This window comes from Eretmochelys imbricata, chromosome 15 (genome assembly GCF_965152235.1).
Source record: "Eretmochelys imbricata isolate rEreImb1 chromosome 15, rEreImb1.hap1, whole genome shotgun sequence".
In the NCBI taxonomy this organism is placed as follows: domain Eukaryota; kingdom Metazoa; phylum Chordata; order Testudines; family Cheloniidae; genus Eretmochelys; species Eretmochelys imbricata.
In genome coordinates, this window is record NC_135586.1 from 11,411,545 (window position 1) to 11,435,842 (window position 24,298).

The 24,298-nt window shown below is 40.3% G+C and overlaps 1 protein-coding gene across 4 annotated transcripts in view; it reads right to left on the reverse strand.

Annotated features, from left to right (window-relative positions):
* Window positions 1-2,672: 2,672 nt before the first annotated feature.
* Window positions 2,673-24,298, reverse strand: part of EIF4ENIF1 (eukaryotic translation initiation factor 4E nuclear import factor 1) — a 36,128-nt gene continuing 14,502 nt past the window's right edge. The window contains exons 7-19 of one of the 4 annotated variants that reach the window (XM_077834922.1): window positions 23,944-24,134; window positions 20,055-20,190; window positions 19,525-19,704; window positions 16,946-17,175; window positions 14,259-14,330; window positions 13,588-13,771; window positions 12,968-13,047; window positions 12,092-12,231; window positions 10,923-11,007; window positions 8,210-8,342; window positions 5,748-6,089; window positions 5,293-5,457; window positions 2,673-4,565 (exon numbers count right to left, since the gene is read on the reverse strand). In XM_077834922.1, coding sequence (XP_077691048.1) covers window positions 4,324-4,565; window positions 5,293-5,457; window positions 5,748-6,089; window positions 8,210-8,342; window positions 10,923-11,007; window positions 12,092-12,231; window positions 12,968-13,047; window positions 13,588-13,771; window positions 14,259-14,330; window positions 16,946-17,175; window positions 19,525-19,704; window positions 20,055-20,190; window positions 23,944-24,134 — 2,180 coding nt within the window. In that variant the 3' untranslated portion in view covers window positions 2,673-4,323. Of the gene's footprint in view, window positions 4,566-5,292; window positions 5,458-5,747; window positions 6,090-8,209; window positions 8,343-10,922; window positions 11,008-12,091; window positions 12,232-12,967; window positions 13,048-13,587; window positions 13,772-14,258; window positions 14,331-16,945; window positions 17,176-19,524; window positions 19,705-20,054; window positions 20,191-23,943; window positions 24,141-24,298 lie in introns of all 4 variants that reach the window. The other 3 variants (XM_077834924.1, XM_077834921.1, XM_077834925.1) reach the window with 3 other exon arrangements.

Genomic DNA, 24,298 nt, shown 5'->3' on the forward strand with positions numbered 1-24,298 from the left:
CATGGGGGCTGACTTTCAGTGTGACTTTCTTCCCTTATGCTCAGCTGTGAGTGCTGTGGAGGGGGAAGATTATGTTGACAGTTGCTTCCTTTATAGTGATAGACTGCCAAGGCTAGAAGGATGTTTGATTACTGTCCGGCAGTATCACAATCCTGATAAAGATCTGAGAAGTTTCTTTTGGGGACATGGTGTGAAACTAATGTGTTAGGTACTTGCATGCTTCACAAGGGTAAAAGGATTAAAATAAAGCCTTGCGAGCTTTGAAAGTTGTATGCTTTTTGGCAGGAAGAAGGGAATTTATACAAGAGTGAAACTAATTGTTCTTTACCAATGCAGAACTCATATGAACCCTACTTTCAGAATAGGAAGGCCTGGTTCTACCAGCCTTCACAAAAGGTGTTTGTTTAAATATTTAAGGGTTTATGCCTTGCAGCTCTGCAGCTGATTCCTCATATTTGGCTGTTGCTCAATGATACAGAGTACTGAGGGATGTTACCATCATCTCATTAAATATTTAATTATGCTGCTTGGTAGGGCCATTGGTCTACATTTCACTTTGTCCACTTAAGAATTTACCTTTCTTGGTGCTCTTTTGTGGTAACTTAAGTTCTACTTGGGTAGTAACAGGATGCCCTTTGTTTAGCACTGAATGGATAATTTTGGATTACAGGGTGCAGGGATATTCCTGTAGTGTTTCTCCAAAGTTCTGCTACTTGATATTACAGGAGAGTCTTCTGAAAGTTAATTTCCCTTTTAAGATGTAAAGCCTTGCTAGTTTCTCTAGGGAGATCTACAAATTGCTATTAAGATTAAATGTTTAGGGTAAAAAAAAGTTTTAGATTATGGAATACTTCTGTCTGTCCTCTAAGGCAATAAGGTCATAGGAGTTTTTTCCTTCTCAGAAGTATAACTCTGACTTTTGCAATGTAGAAGTGGAATATTTATGTGGTCTACAGTACCTGTTACTGCTGCCTTTCTAGAAGCAAAAGCATGCTGGAATTTACCTAATGCTAAACAAACTTAATCTGGTTAAAGAACAATCAGTGGTGAGTGCTCCTTGGCTATAAAACTAGCCAAGAGATACAAATTTAACATCTCTCAACTCTTGTATGTTGGCTTGATAATCAAGAGATAACAAATGCTGGTGGAAGCTTTAGCCTGTCTTACTTTTATACCTAAAAGTAAGCTAATGGTTGTGGTGAAGGTAGTAGAATCCCTTCAGTAACAGCCAGCTAGAAAGTCATTTGGGATAACCACTTTCACTGGTAATTTGCCAATGAATTATACAAGGTTCCCTCTGCATAAAGGCCTATAGCATAGAAGGATATTACAGTAGCTTCTCTTCCTGGCTGAGAAGGACTAGTAGCATGCCATATGGAATTCATGAGACTACTAGTCTCTTCCATATTCAGTCTAGAGCTGCATTACATAGGTACAAGATTATTTACTAACATTCTAGCTCCAGTTAAGTGTACTGGAGCATTTAGGTTGTTTAGAGTAAGTGACCACCTCCCTCTGCCCCAACACTAAAGCCTCATTGAAAGTGTACAGAAAGGGAGTTTGTGATAGCTTTTATATTGTACAAATGAGCTGTATTTACTGTACTGCTCTGGAAAAAGGTTGTAGTACCTACAGTCAGTCATGAGCTGGAGTGCATGAACCAGTTAAATTTTGAAGCTGGTTTAGAACTGGTTGTTAAAGGTTTAGGCAAACTCCAGCCTGCAGGATGGTCCTGTCTGGCCAGGTCTTCAGCAGTACAGCCCTCAGTGCTGCCAGAGACCCAGAGCAAGTGAAGGACCTGCTGCTGAAGTGCCACTGAAGACCTGCAGCAAGTGAAGAAATTAGTTCTTTGGATTTTGGCAGTCTACAGTCCTTATTTTATCACTAGGCTAAGGCTTGCAACACAGTATAGTAGTGAAGGTTTGTTTTTTTTTAAGTTCTCTCCTTTTCTCTTCCCCCCCAAAAAAGTAGGTGGCCTGGTGATTAAGATTAAGGTGCTTTGCAGGATTCAGTAGCCTTCTGTGTTCTATAGCAGGGGTTCTCAGCCTCTTCCTTTGAGCCCCCACCCCTATGCTATAAAAACTCCACACCCCACCTGTGCCACAATTCTTTCTGCATGTAAAAGCCAGGGCTAGCATTAGGCAGTAGCAATCAGGGCAACTGCCAGGGGCCCCATGCCCCAGAGCCAATAGCTCCAGCTAGCTTCTCTCATACTATAGATAATTTGCAAAAATATTAGCAGCACAGCCTTGGCAGCTGGAAAGACCAACCTAGGTGTTTTTTTGCTTGAGCTAGTTGACCAAGGAAAAACTTTGGCACTTGACTTCCTGAAGCTAGTGATAGCTTGAAGTAGGCCCACTTTTATATGTCCCTGTACCAGTGGATTATTCAGACCAGAATGAATAATCTTGTTACAAGATATTTTCACAGAACTTACATTTACAGTGTAACCACAAGGCAGTCAGAAATACATGACGAAGGAACTAGTTACTGCATTTGGAAATCTTAAGTTAGGGTTCTGGTTTACAGCTATTATCTACAGTTATTTTTTAAAAAGTGAGTATTTTTGCTTAAAATACCCATGGAAGAACATGGCAAGAAGCAAGTCACAGCAAAAGGGCAGCTGTCATCTGAAGGGACAGTTCTGTTTAAGAGCAGTTGAGGCAGAAAGCTGGTAGAATTGACTTTTATTTACAGAATGCTATTGGGAAGTTAAAAATTTATGAAAAGTTTTACAAAGATGAGCGGTGATTGTGTTTTACATCATTGACCTTGTTGAGTATGAGTAATAACCAGTGAGACTTTATACTAAATAGTTGTGATCCCAATAGATTCCACATTAAAGGTGCCCACCTGCTCTTTCTGCACAAAAGTCTACTTATCTGAAACCTCCTGCAGCTTGCTGGCAGTTTATAGAATAGTCAAGTGATTTTCTGCTGCTGGTTTTGCATTCAGAGAAGAGCAAATCTTGGTGAGAACTTTGAGTTTGCTTTCACCTTTTAAAAAAAGGTACAATGTCTGATAAGCAGGTAAGGCAACAGTACTAGACTCCAAGTGAGAAAGTGAATGCAGGAATCATGCAGTAGAAAGATGGGAGTACATACACCACCTGATGAAACACAGGCTTTAAAAAACCCATTTTTAAAAAACAAATATACACAATAGGCTCAGAATACCCTCACCCCTCAAAGCAGAAGAAAAAACCATCCAGATTTCACAGTAACTGCATCAATGGATGCATGCTAGATGGGACATGGTGCTGGGACTCCCCTCTACAAATAGAGCTGGAGATTATCATAGAACAAGTTACTGTAGCTATGGTTATGTAAAGAATTAAGGGTTCTAAGATGCTGAAGAAAGTTAAAGGCTCAATTTGTTGACCTTTAACTTTGGAAGATCCAAAATTAAAACAATAGTGCAGCTAACAAGAGGACCAGAGCCAACCCTGCTGTGAGCACTATGACAACCAATACAGTATGCATTTACCTTGACTGAATATGGAGCAGTGTGCAAAGTCTTGGGCTGCAGACTAAAGGACTGACCCTTTTGGCTCACTGCACCACGTCTCCTCTTTGAAGCAGTTTCAAGAAACTATTCCTGCCTTTGATGGAAAAACCACAAGGAATCAGACATTTGTTGTACAAGGATCAAGTTGTGGGCTTTTACTTCAATTTTAGCTACACTGCATCTGCACATTACATAAGACAAGGAGAAATGTGCTGAGAGGGAGACATGAGAGAAACAGCAAGAGGAGAAATCAGCTTTATCTTGTTCACTCACACACTTGGCATTTGCAACTTTAATCTTAAACAAAAGTCCCACATGTACAATGGAGCGATCCAAACCATAGGCACAACTAAAGCTCAACTTATCAGCTACTCTTATGTACAGCTGTATAGGTTCAAAAAAGCTATCCTAGGTATATATACAAAAGATTGTTTATACACAAGTTTTTACACAAGGGTCTATACATTTAATTTTCTGCAGGAGGAACCCTTAGCTGCTCCCTCTACACCAGAGGATATCAGCACTTCATTCACATATTTTACAAAAACAAAAAATAGACATTTCCAGGATTAAACTGGCTTTGTATTGCATCTAAATGTCTTCAGGCTTCATGGTTCAAGCCATATGGATCCTTCAGTCTTGACCCAGACATGGAGACCAGGACAGGTGCCATGTGCTTTAGTCTCTTGAAAAGAAGTTCTGCACAGAGTGCTAAAAATAAAAGCCCCAAAACAAACAGGTGAAGCACAATGTATACTATCAGGACTCTTTTTCCAGTCTAAAGAAACAGCTACCCAGCCTCCTAGAGGTCACTGCTCACTGCCGATATTCCAGTTCATCTACACTGATGACTTTGGATGGCATGGAAGGGAGGGGCTGCTGCAAAACATCTGAACCAAACCATTTTGCAAGGCCAATAGGAGAACCACTTCTCTGGCTGGTGTGATGGTCAAGCTGTGAGTGTACATGAGGCAGTCCAGTCCGAGATGGCACATTCTGAGGTGTGGTTTGCACACCAACAGCAGATCCCTGTGCTCCAGAAGCTGGAGAGTGGAGAACTATTAGGAAGTAGGAGAAGGGGGGAGGAGGGAGAGAAAAAAGTAGAGTTAAGGCCAGGAAACCCCTTTTTTGGTCCTAAGAGGAATTGTGAATGAACAGCTAATATGGAAACTGGACAGGGCAAATGTGAGCTACTATGGAGTTCAGTATTTCCCTAGCCTAATAACTGCATGTTGATCATACTGATGCCACTGTGCAGCAGCAGCAACTCAAATTAGTACATTTACGACTAGAGGAAACCACATCCAGATCTCAGCTGAAAGACCATCAGCATGAGTGTCAATCTCAAAGATTAGAGTAATAAGAGTTGTGGGTTATCCAAGGCCTCCCAAATAAGGGAAAAAAGGTAGAGGAGAGGCAGCTGCTCAGCCCAAGTAGATGGCAGAAGCACTAGGAGGTGAAAAACCCACTCCAGCAGCTGAAGGAAAAGGCCAAAAAAAGTCACCCCCATGATCCAGGGAGAGAGTAATCATGCTACAGTTAAGTGGAAAGGAAGGTTCCGACTTCCCAAGCTATCTAGGGAATTTACATTCTCCCCTGAAGCCTAGTTCTTGTGGATGACAGTTTCCTACTTTGAAAGTTTTAACTGTAGCATACAGATACCAGGTGCCTTCAGTTAGCTAAGTTCATTCATTGAACATGGGACAGTACAAAGGAGTTCCTAGGGTGCAGATCTAGTTAGGTCTAGAAGGCCATAATTATCTTTGATTCTCTTGTTTAACCTACCTGATCGCTGTAGTTGCTGTTGCATCATTGCCAACTGCAGAGGTGTCCCAGAGCGTGGGTTTAAGAGGTGATGGCCAGCTGTTGGTAATGGATAAAAAGGCTGGCCGAGGATGGGAGTAGATATTCCCTGTATGTGAGACAAGTCCATCCCTGGAGGAATCATACCTATTGAGTAGACAAGGTTGGAGAAGCTCATTACTTTGCTTTATTAAAATGTCAGAAATATAAAACAAGGAGCTTTATTTACAAGGAACACTTGTTTAGTAATTGGTTTGAGAGAGTACCGTCAGCCTTATGAAAGGTGTTTGTTGTATAGGGAAAATAGCCTATTTGTAGCAATCACCACATGTCTTAGTCTTGCATTATGTAAGGGTGTCTGTGCTTCTTTGAGGCTAAGAATAAGTTTATTTTGAAGTTTCACCCTTGCAGTTAAGTGGTACAAGTAAAAGGATTACCTGCTTGCAGCAGAGGAAGATGTTGTGGATGCATCCCCTGTGCCAGCATCCTCTGGACCAATCCTGGATGCAGTTGATGAGTAGGTCGTACAATTGGTACATGGGGAACAAGGGGTACCTGGTGAACAGGACGAAGGAAGGGAGACCCTGGTACAGGGGAGGCTGTTGTAGGAGTCTTTCTGCCAGTTGATTTAGGCCTGTAGTCTTGTTCTTTGGTGCAACGGTTTGGCTGAGAAAGCGGTGTAGAACATGCAGAGCGTTGCAATGCAGCTAGTTTGGTACCTATAGCAGGTGAAGGATCTTGATCTGCATTCTCCACCAAGCTAGCTGATAGTAAGTTATCTGTAGTCAAATTAAAATAGGACTTAAATCTGATTTCTAGTTGTGCAATGTACAAAAGGCAGAAATGTCTTAAAGCTAGGTATGGTATTTGCTAGACTATCAATTTCAAGTCTGGAAGATATACAAGAGTCTGAATTTAGTCAGGTGTCTTCCTACCACTTGCCTCCTCTGTCCTGGATTCCTTCAGAAGTCAAAGGAAAGTTGAGGAAGCAATGAGAAGAGTCAGTATTTGAGTTAAAAAATCCACTGTTAGTGTCTCAGCTTTATTAAATTCACACTGAAACACTGACAAGCTAGGTCTGAAAACCTAGCTCAGTACAGTGATGTCCTTCAAACCTAGGTTCTTCAGATTAGCTACATGAGCCTACCAACAATGCCCTTGTAGCTCCAGGATTGGATGCAGTCTTTACTGATAGAGGAGCATGCCTGGAAATCCAGTTGGATAGGTTATAATTTAGAAATACAACTAAGTTTGATTAAGTGATAATTGTTTTGCCAGTAAGTTTGTATTCTTGGGGAGACACATCCAGTCTTAACTACTGGAATTAATCACATGCAAATTGGAGGCAGTCCTTACTTTTAGCACTCAGTCCTTAGCCCCTTGGAGACTGAGGCACCCACAACCACACAGAATATTTCTAGAGTTAGGGGGGGAAAGAATGCACAGGATTATCAGTTTTCCCAAAGATGAAAAATTTACAGGCAAGACAAGCTTCTCATCTAGTAAGCCAACTTCCATAAAAATTTAACTGCTAGGAAGTAGAAATGAAGAAGGATCAACAAGTGTGTTGAGGAATAGAAGTAGTTACACAGGAGGAAATATCCTGGTAACCAAGGGCAGAGTCAACTGAGGATGCCATGTCCACTAATGTTTAGTGAAGGTGAAGAGAATGAAGCTTCAGCTTTTCAGATCTTAAGAGGTCTCTCCTCTCCTACAGAGGCTCCTCCATTGCAGCAACCTCTAAGCCCAGTCCTCCATCAGTGTATACTCATGCCATTTTTAAGGTTACTGACTTAACAAATACTCCAAACCCCAGCTCAATTTTGTAGTCAAGTTATAAAGTTAATCAGTGGATGGAATCTAACCATGTGAGGCAGAAACATCTGAATAAGAGGTGCTGTAAGGCTATTTACATCTAGCCACATTAAATTCTAAAATGCAATGTGAGAGGGGTAGATGTTTTACCCAGGTATTCATCTTAAAGAAATCTTGTCTGGCTCTTGATGCCATTATAACCACTTTCATCCCTGCAATCTTCCATTGCATTTGAAGCTGGTTCTACAAAACAAAAATCCTACAAGGTGCAGCTGAGGTATCAAAAAAACAAAACAAAACTGCTACTGGATTACTGTGGGAGTTAGAAATCTTTTACCAGGCTATATTTAGTCAGCTGAAATGACTGTCAAAGGGAGTAGAGAAAAGGGCCATTATTTCGTTTGTGACTGGTCAGAAGCAGTTGCAGAATCTTCACAATATAAATTTCTCAGTTCCAGTTTACCCTTCTACCATACTATTTTTATTGGGTCAACCAGTTACTATTTTGAGCATTTCTTCTTAACTTCTGCTTGGGACATCCTTTAAACAAGGTGACAAGTATCTGCTGAATAAAGTCTCAGCTGGCAGAGCAAGTCATTTAAGGGCAGTCTCAAGAGTTCTAGATTGCACCTGATCCCCAAGAACTCTTCTCAAATAAGGAAAGGATGGAAGTGTGTCTAACATGGGAAAATACACAATTCCTACCAACCTACCCTTTTCTAATAGGTTAGAAGCCAAAAAACCCTGTTTGCAAGTCTAAGCCATCATCAGCATTTAGATTTTTCAGGTCATCCTTTTAGACACCACTGTGCAACTGTATCCAAGAGGACCTGACCTTCAGGAAAAGTGAGTTTATCAAAGCCCACAGTGGTGGGATTTTGCTCAGGGAGAGGTCAGTTAGGTTCCTAGTAAGAGGTACAGGAAGTTTGAAGTACATCTTCATAAACACTGTCCTGGAGGTTGGGAATGTCTTAACACTACTTTAGAGACCAGACTTTAATTTAAGGAGCAGGAATACACAAGGCTAGAATCAAAAAAGTTGTGAATTGTGAATCTGCCTTTAAGAACAAAGCCATTATAGTACCTTCGTGTGTCCTCTGACCTTCATCTTTACTATCACTGGCTTTTATTTTCCCAGAAACTGTCTCCTCCTTATTTTTTTCTTTGCTTTCATACATCTTACGAATCACTGAGGTAGGCGTGAAGGAAGGAGAAAGCTGTGAAAAGAGTAACTGACAGTGAGCAAATGATACCCAGAACAGTTAGTATAAGGTACAGTAACTTCTCACTTAAAGTCATCCCAGTTAACGTTGTTTTGTTGCTGATCAGTTAAGGAACATGCTCATTTAAAGTTGCACAATGCTCCCTTATGTCATTTGGCAGCTTTGTCCACTGCTTGCAGGAAGAGCAGCCTGTTGGAGCAAGCTGGTGGGGGCTTGGAACCAGGGTAGACTGGCAGCCCCCTTATCAGCTCCCCTAAGTTCCCTGTGCTGCAGCCACCCAATTGCCAGCAGTTGAGCTCTCCCTCCCTGCACTGCCATGTGCTGCTCCTGGGAGCCTCCTGCTTGCTGGGCAGGGGAGGATAGAAGGGGGGCTAATGTCAGGGTATCCCCTCCCCCTACTCCTGCCCCCCCAGTTGCTTACCCCTTCTCCATATAGAGCAGGGTGGGGACAGGACAGAGAGCTTGCTGGCTGCAGCTGCTATCTCAACTTCCTGATCTTTTTAAAGACAATGTACTTAGAATGCCATCAGCATACTTAAAGGGCAATGTGCATCTCTCTCCCCCACACACAGGGTGTGGGCCTGTGCCGTGCTGTCTCCCCTCCCCTCATTTGTGCTGCCTTGTAGAGTGAGAGGCTACATTAAGAACAAGGCATTCCCTGGGAAATATCCAACCCTCTTACTTCACCACCTCAACCAAGCTTCACAATCATCGCTGTGTACAGTATTAAGTTGTTTGAGTGAATATATAAGTGAGAGTTTGTCTGGTGAAAACAGTTTCCCTGGAACTTAACCCCCCATTTACATTAATTCTTATGGGGAAATTGGATTTGCTTAACATAGTTTTGCTTAAAGTTGCATTTTTCAGGAACATAACTACAATGTTAAGTGAGGAGTTACTGTATTAGGCATTATATCTGTCAGTCTGCAAATAGAGAATTTTTTTTTGCGACCCTGCACAAGGTCACATGCATCCCAGTAATCAGTATTTTCCCTTCAAATAAACATTCCGCACTTAAAGGCAACATTTCCTGTCATGCCTAATGTGGTTGAGCCCCCAACCAAGATTGTTTTGCTTGTCTTCACTATTCTGGGTTTATTTTCTGCTTTTACTTTTTATGAATCTCATTTTACCAGAAGTGCATGAGTTTACTTTGTACTAGAAGAGCCCAGAGATTTAGAACAAGGGTTCTCATTGTGTATACTTAAGGATTTGTCTGCACTTGACAGGCAATTCAGATTAAGAGAGGGTGTGAATTTAAAGCACAGTAGCTATTCCTGAGTAACTCCATATGGTGACAAGAGGGCCTTATTCTGGTTTAGCTCTAATCCACTTTCAGTGATTAACTCCCAGTGTAGACAGGCCCTTAGATTCTCATGACAGGCACTTCCCCTCCCAAAATTACACATCTTTGTGGCAACTATAAGAATTGCTTACATGGAACCAATTAGGTAGGTGTATTTTTAGCTGTTTGATGCAGCAGCTTGAAAGAACCAGAATGTGGTGGCCAGACTTCTTGCTATGGGCCACCAGAAAGTGCTCTGCAGACCAGCTAGGGAACTATTGTCCTTATATCAAGAGGGGACTTTTCTGTACTGTAGTGCATATTTTACTTAAACTCAAATGTCAAAACCTTTATTTTTGTTCAATTGTGGATTAACTGATGACAAAGCTACTTTCATAGATTTAAGTCCTACATAATTTCAGTTGAATTAATTGCCATTTAATGTTTCTAGTAAAGGCCCAAATTCAAGAGTAGTTAAGATTCTAGATTCTTAACTCATGATCTGATAGAGCAGGAGTGGGCAAACTTTTTGGCCTGAGGGCCACACTGGGGTTCCAAAACCGTATGGAGGGCCAGGTTGGGGAGGCTGTGCCTCCCCAGACAGCCTGGTCTCTGCCCCCTCCCTGGGCCCTCCTGCCCCTAACTGCCCCCTCACCCTCTATCCAACTGTCGCCCAGAGGGCTGGCAGCTTGCAGCCACACCGCCCAAAGGGCTGGCAGCTAGCCTCCTCAGCCAGGAGCTCCAGGGCCAGGCAGGATGGTCCCATGGACTGGATGTGGGCTGTAGTTTGCCCACCACTTATGTGATAGAATGCAAGTGCTTAGTATTTGTTTTTTTTTGTGGGGGGCAAGGAGAGAGGGAGAGAACAGGGTGGGACAACACACACTGTGTCCCACGTTGGGAACTCAAACATTAAGACACCTAAAAATCACTAGTCATGAAAACCTAAATTTCAAGGATTAACATGAAGGCCTGAATTTTCATATTAAATCAATGAGAGGCTGAGGACATTGTTCCAAACCTAAGAGGTAATCTAAATGAGGTTAAGGAAGTAGAATGACTAACACTTGGATGACCATATTGTATATGGTCATCCAACGTGCCAATAGAGATGAACTCATCCAAGCCACAAGTAGTTATTCTCAAACTGCATTAATCCTACCATAAGTTATTTACGAGGTATTTCAAGAATAGCATCAATGGCAAGGTATTTCAAAAATGGTAGTATGCTGCTTTAAAGTTAACCCTCTTCCTCTCCATATTAAGGAAACATTGATGCAAGTACTGACCATGCTAGTGATGGATGCACTAGGAGCTGGAGAAGATGCATTCCCTCTGTGGCCTGGTGCTGGAGACTTAGTCACTCGCTGCTGCCTATGAACAGACATGAATGTTAAGAGGCGAAGGCAGCATTATAGTCTTGGTAATCCTGCTTTTCACCTTTTTGATGCTAAAAAAATAGGTATAATTTAGGATATACCAAAATTAGTGACTGCCCAGGTATCAATGCAGTATCTTGAAATTTCACCCTTTATAGATCACATTGCCATTTAAGTGCAAATAATAATTTCCAGCTTCAAAACAATGAAGTAGTCATTGTGCTGTTCAAGAAAAGCCTGTACAGCTGATTTTTCCTAATTGCTATTTTCACTTGTGGGTAAAGGAGGACTAGATTGAATTTTCTATCCAGTAGTTTTGGTGTTTAGTTAAGATTGTGTGAAAAATCTTATTTTATAGTTCTGGTCTTTATAGCCATTAGCTTCTGAATAAGCTTAAAATGTCATGTATCTTCCAGTAGTTTTAGTTTTTTTGGCTTCTCATTCTACAAGTTCTAATTACATTAGAAGTAGACTCAAGATGTGTGCTTTGCTGTAAAGGGTGTTTAATATACCTCAGTCCATGAAAGCCAGCCAAGATGCTAGACAACCAGCTTTCAAGGTGGACATAGCAGGTGAATTATCGAGTCCTAGCAAAGAGGTTATATGTAAAGTGGATGGCCTGTTTACCCACAAAGATACATATTTCATGCTATGCTTGAGCTCTATTGCTTAGCAAGCAAATTCCAAGATCAGCCTTATTACTTTGGCCTATGGCAATGCATACACTTGCCTAGCCACTGAGCCACGAGAACAAGGTGTTTTACTTGTCAGCTGCAATTACAAGTTCAGGTTTTTCCATATGATGATGTTTACTAGGACTGTTTCTTTATCTTCCATGACATAAGTTCTGAAATCCTATTTTCTAGTCAGGCACATTAGTCTGCTTTACATCACACCATAAGCCAATTTAACTTCCTGGCAATAAGGCTAGAATAGGTGCCTTGAAACCAAAGTACATCATTATTGAGGAAGGGTAATGAGCAATGGACTCCACTGAAAAGGAACGGGGCATAGAAAAGGTGAAAGGCACGCACTATCATAAATAAGTATTTTCCAGTCAAGCAAGTTTAGAATCTCACCTGTTCCTGAAGCCATCTCTGCTTTTGTCCATTTGTGGTTTGCCAAAACCTGGTTGGTAGAAATTTGCTGCCTGCATGGCTAAATCATGTGGTAGAACTAGTCCCTCTAAGGCAGCTTGCTGCATCTCCAGTGGACTCATCTGAAGTCAAGGAAGAGGAGGTGGCATTAGAATCTTAGTGAAACTTACTTATTTTTTATCCCAGATCTTGCACTATTCCATAAAAGGAAATACAAAGGTTTGAAATAGTTGAAAGTACTCACAACTACACAGTCAACAGGAGTGGCAGACATTTTAGTAAGTTCATCTGAAAGTTAAACTTGCACCACTGAGTTACTGTCTCCAATTCATCTCAATATACTGTTGCAAAAAAGTACACATAGTTCTAAAGACATTTGAGAATAGGCCCACTGGGCCCAGCAACAGTGTTATCAGACTGGAAATGATGGCAAGTGCATTCTCACGATCCAAGGCTGAAGCACATCTCCCCCAGGAGTGCAAGAGTGAGGTGCTGAATATCATGCTTCATCAGAACTAAAGATTGAATCATAGAATATCAGAGTTGGAAGGGACCTCAGGAGGTCATCTAGTCCAACCCCCTGCTCAAAGCGGGACCAGTCCCAATATTTGCCCCAGATCCCTAAATGGCCCCCTCATGGATTGAGCTCACAACCCTGGGTTTAGCAGGCCAATGCTCAAACCAATGAGCTATCCCTCCCCTCCTGATTCAACTACAAGTAGCATCTTCATGGTGACTGCCAATATGAAAGAATTAGCATTCCATCATTCAAACCCCCTACATTCCCAATAGGTCCTGCAAGAAATGGTTAAAAAGGTGCTCATTAATATTTAAGTTTCAGAAATCACTGAATCTAACCTGTGCAGCAACTGGGCTCATTGACTTCCGCATCCCCTGAAATGGATCACTGAGCAATTGCTGAGAACTTGGTCCAAAACCTATAGAATTACGACAACTTTATCTACAAGTTTTAGAATAGACATTTATCCTCCCTTGACTCCAGCCCTCTCCCCAGTTACCTTCCTTGATTCAAAAGGTGGTTAGATGGATTGCTTTTGAAGCTCCTCAATACCACTCTAGCTTACTTGCAGATCTGTGCAAAGCATCAAGGCATTTGTCTCAGCTGCCCTGGGAAGCAAGCTATGCTCTTTGCACTAGACTGTGCCAGCCAGTGCCTGAAAAAGTATTTTCTTGTTCATAGCACTGTGGTCTACAGTATAAAGTATAACTGATCTTTAATTTGCAGTACTATCAAGGTCCAACCAAGTCAGTTGGAGTTTTCAGACTTGCATCAGCAGCAGATGGGATTCTTTGAAGAGGCAGAGGAGACAGATGGCCCTTAAGGTGGTCACCCATTAAGTGTTAGATGTCACTGACCAAAGTGATTCTCTGAATTCAGCTTTAAAACTGAAGCTTCAAAAGAAAATCCATCTCCTCTTCCCTATAAGAAGTTCTGCATGCTAGAAGCAGTCTCTTACCAATTGGTGAGGGGATCCTATGACGGAGGTAGTCTGCAGAAGCAGCCCGAGTTGGAAACACCTGTGAAATTGGAGGGGAAAGTGCTCGTTGGCTCAGCAAAGATGCTGCAGGTTCCAAGCCACCTATCAAGCCACTAAGAACATTGGATGAAGCAGGTCTGGCAATGGGTGGACCAAGAAGTTCCTTGGAGAAAAAAAGTAATGAATAGCGGTCAAATATTGACATATTTATATAGTTTTCATACAATCTGCAGACAGTAGTACTTGTGCCACATTGACAGCTATACACATACAACGTAAGTGTGTACATGCAGTCTGTCAAGTTAAGTTTAATGGCCCATCCAGCTTCTCTTTAACAGAAGAAACTAATCTCTGTAATTTTAGTGTTTTTCCTCATATAAAAGTTCTATTGTCTGGAAAGTTCTGTTCCGATATTCCGGACAGTTGTCTGTGGCAAGTTTTGAATAGCTAGTTCTCAATCTTGTCAATGATTTAGCATGTCATCTCTCCTATACGCTTTTTCCGCTTCTGTCTGGTGGGAATGAATCTGACTATTGATATCCCTATTGCAATCCACAATGTGTGTAAAAATCACATTTTGGGATGATCTTTTGCTTCTCACACAAGAGAGTAAAGGAGCATTTCAAGGTGACAATCTCAAAAAGAAATACCTGCAAAATGTTCTTTGGGAGAGGTTGGCCTGGGATCTCAGGAGGAGACATCAAGTGGCTTTCAAGGCTTTGCTAAGTTAAAAAAAAACAAAACAGTTTCTCACATCTGCATGTAGTTTGTAAAGATTTGATTATAATAAGGAGGCTCAGAACCCACACCATTCCCATAACTTAGGGGACATCCACCACAAGATGTAGTGATAAAGATCCTTGTACATACTTCATTAAGAGTCAAACCACCTTCTTATCCCACTGATAATTACAATTTCATAATTTAAGTCTTTGATAAGCACTGCTAGCTAAACAGCTCAGATGGGTCCCAGTTAAAACTGCTGATTGTAGGTCTGACTGAGGTCCAACAGATTTTCTAAATTGTCAAGTGCTCTCAGTGCAGGCTTCACTAGCTTTTATCTGTTAAATTGCATAGGTAGCTAAATTTGTGAAATACTTTGTAAGTTATGCTATAGTTGCCATAAGGATGATAGGAAATTGTGGGTGACAGGGGAGTCAGTCCACCATATGAAAAGAGGTGAGATCTGATCTAGAATACTTTGAGTCCATTTCTGATGCATAAAATTGATTATCTTGATGCTTGCATGGTAATCTATGGGGGATGTAAAAATTAACCAAGTGATGAAATAAATTAAGATGCCCGACATACCTTGCTATAAAAATCTTCCCACTCACCCAGTTTGCTTCTGATCAAATACAATGTTGAAGCTTGAATGAGTAGTCCAGCAAAACAAAAAGATACAAAATAGCGAAATAACCTTGTCCTCTCATCCCTCTTTCCAATATGTGTGAGTGACAATTATGTTGAAATTTTTTAATTTTGGTACAACATTAGTTTAACTTGTATGGTTACAAACTTTGTAACCATACAAGACTACATGCCTTGATATTGTCAACATTTGGAAAAAAATCAAAGGGTTTAATAGACTGGGACATGGAAAAGCCCTCCTTTTTCCTACAGCTATCATGCACATACTCCAGTTCTTAATTTGTGCAATCCATTATCCCAGAGAAACTTCCAATTCCAGCAGAGAGACCAGTACTGAATGAGTGCATTTATAGTGTATGAAAACCTCTATTGCACTTACATGGAAAGAGTTTGTTTCAAGAGTCTTTAGAGACCCACAAGTCATAAACCCCAAACCTTCCAGATATGCATAAACTGGTGTTTGCAGATTGGAGAGAGACTGCACTGGACTAGATGAGAAAAGCTGAATTTTATTAAAATCACAACAGTGTGGTTCTTTTGACCTGCGTCTAAAGACAGTAAGTGAGTTGTACGTGTGTCTTTGTGCCTTCCAGATTAACTATGCTCAGTTTCTGCCATGTGTTTTGCCATTTTAGCAAGATAATGCCTGACTATAAAATAGGTTCACAGCAATAATTCTACAGGCCAAATTCATACCTCAAGTTACACTTCTGAAACCCCACTTTCTTAATTTTGCCTTCATATATGGTTCTGCATAGAAAGTTAGAGGTTGGATAGGTATAGTGAAGAGCATGAGTTGTCCTGAGAAGTCTTACTAGTGATTAAGAAAAATAACGAAGTTGACTTTCAAATTCCAGGTTGTTTGCAAGTTTGGAAATTAAAAACAAAAAAGTCAACTGACTTGATCTGAAGTTAAACAGAAATACATAAGACACCATATTCAAGTTTTGCCACCATTTTTACAATAACTAAAGATCCATTGGTTTAAAGTGCATTTATAGTCTGAAGTCACAATAATGCATCAAATACTTCCTACTGGATACAGAGATCACATTTGTTTTCTGAAAGATTAAAGTTTAGTATAATTCTCAGTCTACCTCATGTTAGAGATAGTCATGATTTACTCCATTAAGTAAAAGACGTGCTATTTTAAAATTTAATAGTCTTAGTATTGTACACTGTATCTGTGTTAACACAATTGTACAAATACTCATTAAAGCCAAGAGGTTTCAGAGCACCTATTACAAGTATTACTGCTATCATCTGAAGTAGTGCAGGAGGCCAAACTGATCTCAGTGTTTCTACTGGGGAAACTGCTCCAACAGTTCCACTAACACAAAGAGGAAACAAAGCAGTATTAGGTAGTGTTCTCTATGAGGTCATTAACACATGTGCTTTGTGCGATGTGCAACAGAAATAAACCTTCAACAGAAAGATACAAGTTAACCCTTCAAGGCATAACTTTTTGGGCAAGACTAAGTGCAGAGATAAGCCTTCTCCCCTAACCAAAATGGCCAATTTTTTGTAACATGAGATGTCATTTTTGTCAAGCAAGATCTAGAACTTTGCCTGTTAGCTTGGGGGTCAGACTGAGCAGTCTTCCTAAATCTTCAGTTGAGGTCCACTTGTGAAGTCTAGCATCTGTCTGATTAGACAACACTATTAGATTTTAACTACTAGAAACTTTGGAGGTGTTCAGCTACAGACTAAACTGGAAAACATGCACATAGCTCTTCTGGTCAGTGATCCCCTACATGGAAGGGGTCCAGTTGCCAACATCTCCCCAGAAATAATCTCACTTAATATTACTAATTTCATTCTCAAGGCCAGTATATTTACCATCACCCCATCATATCCAACCAATGGTTAATATGAAATCAGAGAGACATGCGAGGCGCTTCCGGTTCATTTCCTGTACCTTGTCATGGATCCGTTTATATTTTATTGTCAGGAATTTGTTACTTACATTGACCTTGGGCTGTGATGGTAGAGTCCCACTTGCCTTCATGCTGCTGACTAATTTATTAAATGCAGACATATCTCCATCTTTCTTGAGCTGTCTGGAGCCAGCCACATTCAGGGCTTCCTCCATCTGCTGTGCCATGAATGGAGCAGCATTTTTCCCCTCCTGGTCCATTTTCAGGCCTTTTAGCCCAGCTTCTACTTCTTCCACTGAAAGTACAACTCCTGAATGTGCTGAGAAGTGGAAGGGGAAGACAGTTAAACTAGGTGCTCACTTTACAAGCATATGCACCAGTGTATAGAACGGGTGGAGGGGGGGAGATCTGGTGATGTGTCATGAATATGTGAAGCTAGTTCTGGCTGTACCTTTGGTTTCAAGCCACTGTTTGAGCTACATTACAATATTCTCATTCAAATTAAAAATAACCTGAGCCATGAAAAATTAGGCACGCAAGTCTTTACAAGCATCTTTAATTTTAGCTGAATTTTTAAAGTTCTTCTTTATCTTGAGACTTGGAAGTTTAGGAAGGGAAGACATTTCATTCTGCAGTTTTGACAGACAGTGAATTCTTAGCAGGAAGTACAGTCAGCAAATGTATTAGTGAGTTTTTTTAATACAGATTATTGTAGATTTAAATAAAGTCATTTGCTATTGTTACAAGTATGCATGGATTATAATTTATCTTATACTTCAGGAAACCAGACTTTTACAGCCATATAAGTGATGGCTATTGTTTGAAGAGAAAATACATACCTGGAAATACACACACTTTAGACAATCACATGATTGGAATTTGAACTGCATACGTTTTCAACCAGGCTTAAGTTTCCCAAAGAAAACTAAAGCCATTGTGGGTCATGGGAAAGATTTCTAGAAGCGCCAACAAAATAAGGAACAAGCATCAGTAAGTACTGCTTATTATTTTCTCCATATACCAGTGCCTGACATCCTTTGGTTATGCACGGATGTGAACAGATGGCAACATATATGGGTACCTTGAAGATTAAGGGAGGAAAAAAGATAGGAATATCCAATGGGTTTCTGTAAGAGATGCTGATCTGGAAAGTAGAAGACTTACTGGAAGTATGGCCATGAGACAGGAGAGGGACTTCTGACATGCACTACAGGACATGAGGGAAAAAGGCTGAATGCTGGAGGAGAGACTAACCAACAGAGAGAAAACACCAATAATTTCTCAAGTGCTTGATTAGTATTTTGTCATTGGGGATCCCCATGTCAGGTACTTTGACATAAGAGTGAACAGAAGTCTGCTCCATAATCTGTATGTCTTTATCCTTGTTCTGTGATGAATATGTAACAATTAGAAGGCTTTTGTGGTAAAGGTAGAAGTCTGAGCAGAATTCTACATTCAGATTTAGTTCAATATTTGAAAGCCAAATTGGGGAGAGCTTTCCTCCAATGTTCACCAGGCACTTCCTGCTCCCCAAACTGGATGCTGGTCAGAAGTGTTTGCAATACTTTTGTTGGATGAATTCCTGTTCCTCCATATTTCCATCACTCATATCACGCAGCATTTCAAGTTTTGCTTAGCACAGCAATTTAAAGTTTACATGGCAATACATGCTGCTTGCCAATACAACTGAAAGATTTGGCAATTAAACCTCAAGTTTCACAACAGTATGTGCACTTATGTTCTGTTTGCATATGCACATGCACCAGGCCCAATGAGCATGCAAATTGGCAATGTGTATGCATGCACTTAAACCTGTGCCTAGTTAAAACTGGCACTGAATCTACTATAATTAATATTGAAAAGTTTGTATCTGACTTCAGTAGAATAGAAGCACTATGGAAGGAAACAATTCCCTTCTTAATTAGATATTGGTTTAACATTGATACAATAATAAAAGTCAGTTCCAATCTGTGTTGCATTCCTACACTACTGGAGTTGTTTTCCCTAGTAGAGCTGCTTCTGAAAACGTGTTTATGAGCCACAATTCTTTGAAGACTTAAGTGAACTTTTAGACTATTGTGCCAGAAGTGTTGGTACAGTTCCCTGAAATAGTTTATGGGAAATTTTACCAGATATACCTGAAAAAGCTGCTCTGGGCCCACATACACCTTAAATTCATTGGTCCCATTTTAGATACTGAGACTCCCAGGATCACTTTGTGATCCAGCATACAGGTTCTTGGCAAAAAACTCATGGTGCAAGTTTTAGGAAGAGCTGCATAATAGGAATTCAAGTGTCAAGTAAGTTTAGGAATGCTGACATTTTACCACTGTCTAATGTGAAGACCAGTCTAGATGCCAGGAACAGTAAAGCTGGAAACTCATTTATACATCAAGATTTGCACAATCTTGATGTATTAAAGTAGCACAGGCTAATGAGCATGTTCATGATGAAAATCCTGCTGATGTCATCCTATGATTAGGATGGAAAGAGTCAGTGATGGAATCAACATAACTGAGATTTGTGGGCCAGTGGGTTTTCTGAAGTGTAAGTAAACTTGTAGTACTTCCTACTTCTGAACCTCAGTAATCAAGGTTTGCCAGATCAAGGCAAAAGGTTTTCCAGAATGCCACCACAGGAACTCCACAATATCTGAAGAGGCACTTACTGCTCTCTCTAAGCTTTTCCTTGTTGGCTGAAAGACTTGAGAGGAGAGGTTTTAAGTCCACTTTGGCTTTCTGTAGCATCTCAAGGATGTCCACTTTGTTTTCAGAATGGTCTTCCAATGGAATGGGAGCAAAGTAGTTTCCAGGGTTCTGGCCAGGGGAGAGAATTGCTTGCTCTAGACCTGAAACAGCAAAACCAGGAGCACTGCCACATCAATTTACCAACTAAATGTCTCAAGATGACTACATACTGGCTACTAAGCTTAATACTTCACTGAAAATCATGACTCTCACCCCCTGCCTGAGATCAGCTGGAAAATAGAGTGAGAAGTGATGGGATCTTTTGCAGATGAGACTAAAGCTGTACACTCCAGCTGCTTCCAAAAGGACATTTTTTGAATGATTAAACTGTGGAAAAGTTAATTACCGTATATTCTTATCTACCACGTTCTCACTGAAAGAATGCATAGGGAAAAATGTGGAGACATGAGTACAGAGATTAAATGACACTACAAAAGTTAGACAATTTTACCTGCTAGCCTCTCCAGTTCTTCATGTGGTGTGGATCTCAGGCTGCTAGAGTGACTTCCAGAACGACTAGGATTAGAGAACCACCTACTGAACCTGCTAGAAGACATCGAACCTTCCCCCAGCACATCTTCTATCATCTATATCATGGGGAAAAGAGAAAGTTTTAGACAAAAGTCTTAACAGAAGAAAGAATGGGAGGGTTTGAAAGATGAGGGACACTTACTGTGTAACTTGTAAAATTCCTTTGCTGCTGCTGACCTGATGTTACGCTCCCAGAATTTAGGATTTGAAGTAGGTTTTAAGCTATCATTTGTTTCCCCCGCTCCCAGAAGTTGTACCATATTTCTGTGTAACCAGTGTGCTGGTATAATCAATCATGCATTTTCTATCTGTACAAAATGAAGTCTGTTCCATATTTTATATTCTGAAACTCTGATTAAGCCATTATTGCAAATTCCACTTTACCAGAACAGCTGACAGATTGAATATTCAATTGCCAGAATCTTCAGTCATTGGTCCAAAAATTAACTACTCTCCCAAGGGCTAACACTTGACTCCATGGCTCAATGGCCTATGATGAGCACTCAGGTTATACGAGTTCAAGTGAAGAGGGGCCCACATAAAAACACAGTATCTTCTGCAGAAACAGGAGGTAAGCCTCAGTGAAGAAAGATACTCTAACACTTAGAAGTTGTTCTTCAGGAGAAGGAAAGGCATATTGACAAGACCCTGTATGGAAGCTTATACTACCATCTGTGTTCTACCATGTTGGTTATCCAATCACTTTCAGTTCTGTCAAATATTGTTTGCAGAAGTAGCAAACAGGAAGTACCTTACTCTAATGAACAGAGAGCAGTAGAGAGTTCATTCATTCTTGGAGATTACTGACGGTCAGTTTAACAACTGAAGCTTTTTAGAAGCTAAACAGCCAAGTACAATTCCAACACTATTGTCAGTATAAGCCACTTTGTCAGTTCTACACTGGTTGCTAGAAGTAGTTCAGAAGCAGTGATATGTGGCAAGGGACCTTTTAAATATAAGCTAAAGCACTTCCATTTTGCAAGTTAATGCATATTTGACTGGTATAAAATTAATTTTTCAAAAAACTCTGCCAGAGTCCCAAGAGCATCAAGTTTATCCCAAGCAACCTTTACTATCTCACAGTGTGGGACCTCATTCACAGTGTAGACAATACTTTGTTGATTTAATTTCCTTGGTGTTTCATTCAGTCCAAGATGAGAAGAAACTCAATTCTTTGTCAGATGAGCCAAGCATGAAACCATTTACTTGTGGTTGGCATCTTGATTCCATTTGATCATACATGTAAAGTTGAAAAAAGTTGAGCTGGAAGAACCTGAACAGTCTAACAGTTCTATAGAAAGGTATAATCTTTATCCATTTCATATACATCTATATGGTACAACTGGGAAAGTAATGGTCACAAGAAAGCCTATGGACAGGACAACTGCTAATAGGTGGAATAGCTTTTCGAGCACAACATTGTGCATAAGACTATAAATTTTTAGGTAGTTGGAAAACTGAAATACTAGTTTTCCTACTACGTGGTCACTGAATCAGCCACTGAAGTTTCTGCCTTTGAACAAAAACAGGCATCATCCTGAAAGCTCACAAACCAGACAGACAGACAATCTGGTTTGTCACCACCCCTATAGACTTAAAATTCCTGTCCTCTGTTAAATTTGATGCACCATTAAGAACATTTGAAGGCCTTCCTGTACATTATACTAGAAAGTTACCTTTATAACAAAGTAGGTAACGGTTTCAGAGTAAAGTAGGTAAGTATATTCTGTAGGTATATTGAAATGTAGCAATAAAGTTGGTTCCCACCACACAAAACATTAAGCCAGGACTCAATTTTCAAGCCCCAGTGTTTGCATTTTGCAGCCTAATCACTCACTTCCTTATTTAGGATAATTTGTTTCAATAATTCCACTTCCAAGGAAACAAATTTCTACTCCCCCTCCCCAGTGAAAACCACCACCCGCTCACTATCCTTTTCAAATCCTTCTGTAACATTACCTGATCTAATTCTGACCAGTGAATTGGGATTGAAAAATAATTGTTCCTCCTCCCTAGGAGTTTAGTTGGCTCAATGCTGGGAGGGTCAGAGATAAATATGGATGTGTAATTTATACTATTACTAGCCTCTTATGAAGTAGCATTTCAGCCTATTACTTATTTTGTCCTTAAGTCACAAGAACTAGTTCATTCACAGTGACATGAGGGAAAGGCAACTTGTAATGAAATGGGCCAGTTGCAGTTTATGACTTTCTAGAGACAATTATGGAAGAGGATTTTGCCAGTCTATAGACAAGATATTGGACCATGATTTGCAGGCCAAGACTACTTGTCACTGCAGCCTCTGTCTCTGTCAAAAGCCAAAATAAAGTCCATCAGTACACAAGAACTAGGGGGCTACCAAATGAAATAGGCAGCAGGTTTTAACAAACAAAAGTATTCAGAAAATGCAGTCAACCTGTGGAACTCTTTGCCAGAGGCTGTTGTGAAGGCCAAGACTAACAGGATTAAAAACAAATAAACCCCCAACTAAATAAATAAATTCATGGAGGATAGGTACACCAATGGACCTATTAGCCAGGATGGGAAGGGATGGTGTCCCTAGCCTGTTTGCCAGAAGCTGGGAATGAGTGACAGGGTATGGATCACTTAATGATTACCCGTTCTGTTCTTGCATTGGCCACTGTCAGAAGACAGGATATTGGGCTAGATGGACCTTTGGTCTGACCCAGTATGGCCGTTCTTATGTTCTAAGTGATTCAGTATTGAAACTCTTAACAGTTGACTTCCATTTGCACCACAAGTTGTGTCTTTCAAAATTGATTTAGTGACCAATTACAGTTTATGGACCTCAGCAACATAGCATCTATCAAAACCTCTACTTATTTTGTCAGTCCATTATCAAAATGCAGTAACTACTCCAGATTTTCTTATAGAAAGGAATCTAGTTCTAGTTAAGTGAAGATTTTCTAGAACCACAGGGCAGGCTAATGCTATTGGCACAGCTTCATACTCCTTCAGCCTATAATCTGACACTTATTACTTTTGGTATCCATCCTTCTACCTCCCATAGGGGCTTGGTTAGTTGCATTTTATATGGAACAGTGCCTCTGGACATTCCTTATAAGATGAAGCCATGTTGGCCCATAAGCCCTGTCAACTAAGTATGAGACATATTCCCATGTCAGTTTATCCATAATACTACCCAACATCTGCTATATAATCCATTAACTGGATTCAAATTGAATCAATCTTCAAAGGCTGATTTTAACAGGCTCTTCCTTTACTGTACAAATTTTCAGAGGTTGTCTGCCTCTTATTCTGAAGTGTTTGAGAATCCATGATTAAGATGGATATATTCTAATAGACTACAAAAACGAGACAGTGAGTTATATTTTTAACCCAAGTACAGTGTCTGAAGGAAATCCAACCAAAAAAGTTGATGGGAAGTCTTTAGCTCCACCATAACCATTCCCTGCAAATACAGTGTTCTGGAACTCCTAGAAAAGAGATCCATAATATTAACTCATGCAACCTTTACCAAAAGGGTGAGAAAAAAAGGAATTAAGTTGTGCCACATATTAAGTGCTTCTTTTAAGCCCAGATAGAAATAGTAATCCAAGAAGGAAAAGCCATTTTAGAAGCAACATCTTAATGTTTTACTAAATGGGCTATAATATGTACTTCATTTGACAAAATCAGGATGAGAAAGTTTCTCCAAATCTTGAATATTCACTGTTTAAAGCGTCAGTATTTACAAGGACCAAGAAACTTTTCCATAACAAAGTAATTTTAGTTCAGAAAAAAAGACAGTAGTAGCTAAAGATGGTGCTTCTGCCACACGTACATACCTGGCCTAAAACCTCACTCACCGAAGCCAAACCAGGAACACTCTTATCCAGGTTAAAGAACTCATTGAAGTCAAACTCTCCTGGAGCTGGTTCTTGTAGAACAGCTTCCCTGGGAACTTCCTGATCTGCTGCAGTTTCATGGGCAAGGACAGACTGCACTTCATCCTCTTCTGCCACTCCACCATTGCATTCTATTCCTTTGAGAATAAAAGTATGTAGTTAATTGCTCCCAATTAAGAGACCAGAGAATTATCATCTACTGGTTAATCCATAGGATTGGGGTTCAGATGTGGCTTTTGTTCCAGACTTTGATCTTGCTAACTGCATGAATTTAACCCAATTTATGTTGCAATCA